General features: G+C 40.7%; 1 protein-coding gene across 3 annotated transcripts in view; it reads right to left on the minus strand.

Annotated features, from left to right (window-relative positions):
• Nucleotides 1-6,000, minus strand: part of INPP5D (inositol polyphosphate-5-phosphatase D) — a 170,738-nt gene that overhangs the window by 23,304 nt on the left and 141,434 nt on the right. For all 3 annotated transcript variants that reach the window (XM_070753044.1, XM_070753045.1, XM_070753043.1), the window contains exon 16: nucleotides 4,374-4,512. In XM_070753044.1, coding sequence (XP_070609145.1) covers nucleotides 4,374-4,512 — 139 coding nt within the window. The remainder of the gene's footprint in view (nucleotides 1-4,373; nucleotides 4,513-6,000) is intronic.

Below are 6,000 nucleotides of genomic sequence, written 5' to 3' on the forward strand. Positions count from 1 at the left end.
GACTCAAGCTCAACCCGGATAAGACGGAGTGGCTGTGGGTTCTGCCTCCCAAGGACAATCCCATCTGTCCGTCCATCACCCTGGGGGGGGAATTATTGACCCCCTCAGAGAGGGTCCGCAACTTGGGCGTCCTCCTCGATCCACAGCTCACATTAGAACAACATCTTTCAGCTGTGGCGAGGGGGGCGTTTGCCCAGGTTCGCCTGGTGCACCAGTTGCGGCCCTATCTGGACCGGGACTCATTGCTCACAGTCACTCATGCCCTCATCACCTCGAGGTTCGACTACTGTAATGCTCTCTACATGGGGCTACCTTTGAAAAGTGTTCGGAAACTTCAGATCGTGCAAAATGCAGCTGCGAGAGCAGTCATGGGCCTACCTAGGTATGCCCATGTTTCACCATCACTCCGCAGTCTGCATTGGTTGCCGATCAATTTCCGGTCACAATTCAAAGTGTTGGTTATGACCTTTAAAGCCCTTCATGGCATCGGACCAGAATATCTCCGAGACCGCCTCCTGCCGCACGAATCCCAGCGACCGATTAGGTCCCACAGAGTGGGCCTTCTCCGGGTCCCGTCAACTAAACAATGTCGGTTGGCGGGCCCCAGGGGAAGAGCCTTCTCTGTGGCGGCCCCGGCCCTCTGGAACCAACTCCCCCCGGAGATTAGAACTGCCCCTACTCTTCCTGCCTTCCGTAAACTCCTTAAAACCCACCTTTGCCGTCAGGCATGGGGGAACTGAAACATCTCCCCCTGGGCACGTTTAATTTATGCATGGTATGTCTGTGTGTGTGACTGTTAGCATATGGGGTTTTTTAAATATTTAAATATTTTAAATTTGCCTGATTGCTTATGATTTGTTTTTACATGTTGTGAGCCGCCCCGAGTCTTCGGAGAGGGGCGGCATAAAATCTAAGTAATAAATAATAAAATAAAATAAATAAAATGTAGAACATGAAATCACAAGTCTCTTTTTATTATTATTATTATTATTATTATTATTATTATTATTATTATTATTACATTAATGTACTGCTTTGCATTTTTGGATATTTATCCTTAACTTTTATTTATTTTATTTCTTTCCTCTAGCCAATTATAAAAATTTTCCCATACCAGTAGTCCCTCACCTATCGCTGGTGTTACGTTCCAGACCTGGCCGCAATAGGTGAAATCCGCGATGGGGAATTTATCGACTGATAGTACTTATTTAAGTATTTATATTGTAATTGTTTGGTAAGTTTTCATTGTTTTAAGTGTTTATAAACCCTTCCCACACAGTATTTATTTTAGATACAGTATTTAAATACAGTATTTACAATTTTAGATTTTTTTTTTAAAAAAAACCTGCCGATCGACTTCCTCAGAAACCCGTGATGAAGTGAAGCCGCAGTAGGTGAAGCGCGGTATAGCGAGGGACTACTGTATTTTATAATATTCTGAGTCTTCTTTCCCTTCTAGCTTTTTTGATAGCATGTCCATCTCTGCACAATTCATCACCTTTTAAATTATCAGCACTTCTGGTATTTTATCGGATTTCCACTGTTGAGCATATACTATCCTTGCCATTGTCAAAATGTGAATAATCAAATATCGTACTTGATACAGGTCCACCATTAATTTTCTATGGAAAATTCTTCTTTAAAAAGAAGTACAATTGAAAATTCTAAATGAGTAGGGAAAGCAATTTCCCAAATGTTTGTTTTATTTTGTTTTGTTTTGTTGTCATTGTAATGTTTGTGTATGTATAAAAAATTAATTAATTTTTTTAAAAAAGAAATCACAAGTCTTCATAATTTAAACAATATATTTTTCCTTTCTTTTTACACTTTTAATTCTTCTTTTTCTTTCTTTTATCTTTTGCAAACATTTCTTTTGTAATATTCTGTATTTTATTGTTTTTTAACTCCAATAGTCTTTTTTTTCATAAAAGAGTTTGCCAATTAATATAGTGCAAATTTAACTTCTGCTCAAAACCAAAAGTGATGTAACCTAACTACTATTCAGGAAAGCTTTTATTTTGCACAAATAAAACAAACAAAACAAGATATTGGGCAAAACAAGATATTTGTAGGAATAATCTAGTGACAACATTTGCAATTAGTATAAGTGTACATTCCCATATGATTCATAAGAGTACATTTATGAACAAGGAAATGTCTGGTTCAAATTTCATTTCAACTATGAACTTTCTCAGTCTCGGAGTTTTATTTGCAATATCTGAGGAGTTAATAGAAGTTTAATTTTCAAATCAGTTATATAGTAAGGATTAAAAAGGTAATGTCATATATATACACTAATACCTTGTCTTATGAACCCCTCTTCATACAAACCTTTTGTGATACGAACCCGGTGTTTAAGACTTTTTTGCCTCTTCTTCCAAACTATTTTTACCTTACGAACCCGAGCCGCCGCCGCAGGGATGCCCTGAAGCGCTGGGATTTCCCTGGGAATCCCCGCCTCCGAACTTCTGTTGCCAGCTAAAGTGCTGGGATTCCCTTCATTTTTGCCAGTGCTGCTTTGAATCCCAGCGACAAACCCCTCCCTTCCAAACTGCATGGGGGAAATGAGCAGAGTGTGGGGGACAAACACTGGAGGCAAAGACTCATGGAATTCAAGAGAGGAGAAAGGTGTGAGGGAGATGAGCAGAGTGGGGGAGACAAAAATGGGAGGCAAAGACTCATGGAGCTCAAGAGAGGAAAAAGGTATGGGGGAAATGAGCAGAGTGGGGGGACAAAAATGAGAGATAAAGACTCATGGAGCTCAAGAGAGGAGAAAGGTATGGGGGAAATGAGCAGAGTGGGGGGACAAAAATGGGAGGCAAAGACTCATGGAGCTCAAGAGAGGAGAAAGGTATGGGGGAAATGAGCAGAGTGGGGGGACAAAAATGGGAGGCAAAGACTCATGGAGCTCAAGAGAGGAGAAAGGTATGGGGGAAATGAGCAGAGTGGGGGGACAAAAATGGGAGGCAGGGACTCATGGAGCTCAAGAGAGGAGAAAGGTATGGGGGAAATGAGCAGAGTGGGGGGACAAAAATGGGAGGCAAAGACTCATGGAGCTCAAGAGAGGAGAAAGGTATGGGGGAAATGAGCAGAGTGGGGGGACAAAAATGGGAGGCAAAGACTCATGGAGCTCAAGAGAGGAGAAAGGTATGGGGGAAATGAGCAGAGTGGGGGGACAAAAATGGGAGGCAAAGACTCATGGAGCTCAAGAGAGGAGAAAGGTATGGGGGAGATGAGCACAGTAGGGGGACAAAAATGGGAGGCAGGGACTCATGGAGCTCAAGAGAGGAGAAAGGTATGGGGGAAATGAGCAGAGTGGGGGGACAAAAATGAGAGGCAAAGACTCATGGAGCTCAAGAGAGGAGAAAGGTATGGGGGAAATGAGCAGAGTGGGGGGACAAAAATGAGAGATAAAGACTCATGGAGCTCAAGAGAGGAGAAAGGTATGGGGGAAATGAGCAGAGTGGGGGGACAAAAATGGGAGGCAAAGACTCATGGAGCTCAAGAGAGGAGAAAGGTATGGGGGAAATGAGCAGAGTGGGGGGACAAAAATGAGAGATAAAGACTCATGGAGCTCAAGAGAGGAGAAAGGTATGGGGGAAATGAGCAGAGTGGGGGGACAAAAATGGGAGGCAAAGACTCATGGAGCTCAAGAGAGGAGAAAGGTGTGGGGGAGATGAGCACAGTAGGGGGACAAAAATGGGAGGCAGGGACTCATGGAGCTCAAGAGAGGAGAAAGGTATGGGGGAAATGAGCAGAGTGGGGGGACAAAAATGAGAGGCAAAGACTCATGGAGCTCAAGAGAGGAGAAAGGTATGGGGGAAATGAGCAGAGTGGGGGGACAAAAATGGGAGGCAGGGACTCATGGAGCTCAAGAGAGGAGGAAAGTATGGGGGAGATGAGCAGAGTGGGGGGGACAAAAATGGGAGGCAGGGACTCATGAGCTCAAGAGAGGCTCTTTTCGCCTTGCTTCTTGGGACTGCCACCTCTCGCTGTCCCTCCCCCCACTCCATTCACCTCAGCTTCATCTGCCCGCCGCTTTTTTTTTTTAAAGCCTTAATGTTTTGGATTTTCCTAATGAGCTTGCAAGCATTATTCGCTTTTCCATTGATTCCTATGGGAAACATTGTTTCATCTTACGAACTTTTCACCTTACGAACCTCGTCCCGGAACCAATTAAGTTCGTAAGACGAGGTATTACTGTATATATATATATATAATTAATGTATATATATTCTTAACACTTTAAAATAACTTCACAAATTTATTTATTATTTATTTATTACATTTCTATGCTGCCCTGTTCCTTGGACTCAATAAATACTAAATACTAAGTGTGATAAATTCACAGGGAAGCAAAATGATTCTCTAACCGTTGGGAGTAACTCTAAGCGATAATTCAGATCTCCCAGCCAGAAGAAATGAGTGAAACGATGAGTGATGTTAAATGGACTCAAATTCTTGCCTCCCATGGACATAAAACGAAGAATATTCATGTAGTTCTGATTTCGCCTGATAAAATAAGAAAAGGGTGTTCAATATATGTGAAATTACATAGATCCTGACCATGACCACCAATAAAGACAGTTAACTCAGTGTTAACCTAATTTTAAAATAATCTCAAAATATTTTAAAATATATACTCAAATTATACCAAGACAATGTACAAATGTATTATTTTTATGCAGCTGTTTGCCCTAAACTGACATTCTTTATTTATACACCTTGAGATCATCATTTATAGATAAGTCTGCTAAGGAAAGAGCTGCTTTTAATTGAGTTATCTTTTAGCATTTCTGTGATAACTGATCTCAGCACTATTAAATGTACAATTTTTAATAGATGAAGCTGCCATATTTCTACAAAAAAAGGTGCTAATTTGCTAGTTTTTAATAACCACCACTTTCTCTACAAACCATAATGTAGATCAATGGACTAGTGCAGGGGTAGGCAAAGTTGACTCTTCTATGACATGTGGACTTCAACTCCCAAAATTCCTGAGATTGGCTCAGGAATTCTGGGAGTTGAAATCCAAAAGTCATAGAAGATCCAACTTTTCCTACCCCTGGACTAGTGAGATGTACTGTGGGTAAATGAGTCTTGGGGCTTAACTTCACATCCACCTATCTATGACACAAAGATATCCAGCTATGTCCTCAGTCATCCCCAAAGTAATTAAACATCATTGTGCTGATATAACTGTGTATGTCATCATTTCCACAATTCAATAAACATCTAAAATACTCCATCTTTACACAATGTAATGAAATTACTGTGTTATTGTTAATGTTCTTTTCTTCCGCCAGGTAGAAACCCCTTACAACTCAACTTAATTAGAAATGATAGGAACTCCCAAAACGATCGGCTTTCCCATCTCCTACCCCTTCTTAATCCAGTTAAAAGCTGATCCAGGTGTTTTTTGCAAATTTATTTGGACATTATAGCATCAAAATGCTATGAACATGCATAATCCTCTTGCAGAGAGAAAGCAGGCAAATTGTGAAAGATGTATCACAATATCGTCATGCAAACGCCACATCTTATGTCTTTGAATCAGATGCCAGGAAGCAAGTGCATAAAGGTGCTGCATGTTTAATGCCAACACACATTATTTTGATATCATTGTGGATTACTATAGAAGTAAACACAGACATATCTGGATGTTTGGGAGCACAGAACTCAGAGAGCTGAATGCCCACAGTCTGTGCTTACAGACAGGTTTTAGCCAATCACTGGCCGCTTGATATACACATAGTCCTCGACAAGTCCATTGACTTTGTTAGAAGGCCACAAAAGGTGATCACATGATGATGATAATAATAATAATTTATTAGATTTGTATGCTGCCCCTCTTCGAAGACTCGGGGCAGCTCACAATAATGATAAAAACAATATTATAGTGAAACAAATCTAATATTAAAAAAGAAATATATAAAACCCTATCATATTAAAACCAGACAACACATACATACCAAACATAAAATATAAAGAGCCTGGGGG

The sequence above is a fragment of the Erythrolamprus reginae genome, chromosome 5 (genome assembly GCF_031021105.1).
Source record: "Erythrolamprus reginae isolate rEryReg1 chromosome 5, rEryReg1.hap1, whole genome shotgun sequence".
NCBI lineage: Eukaryota > Metazoa > Chordata > Lepidosauria > Squamata > Dipsadidae > Erythrolamprus > Erythrolamprus reginae.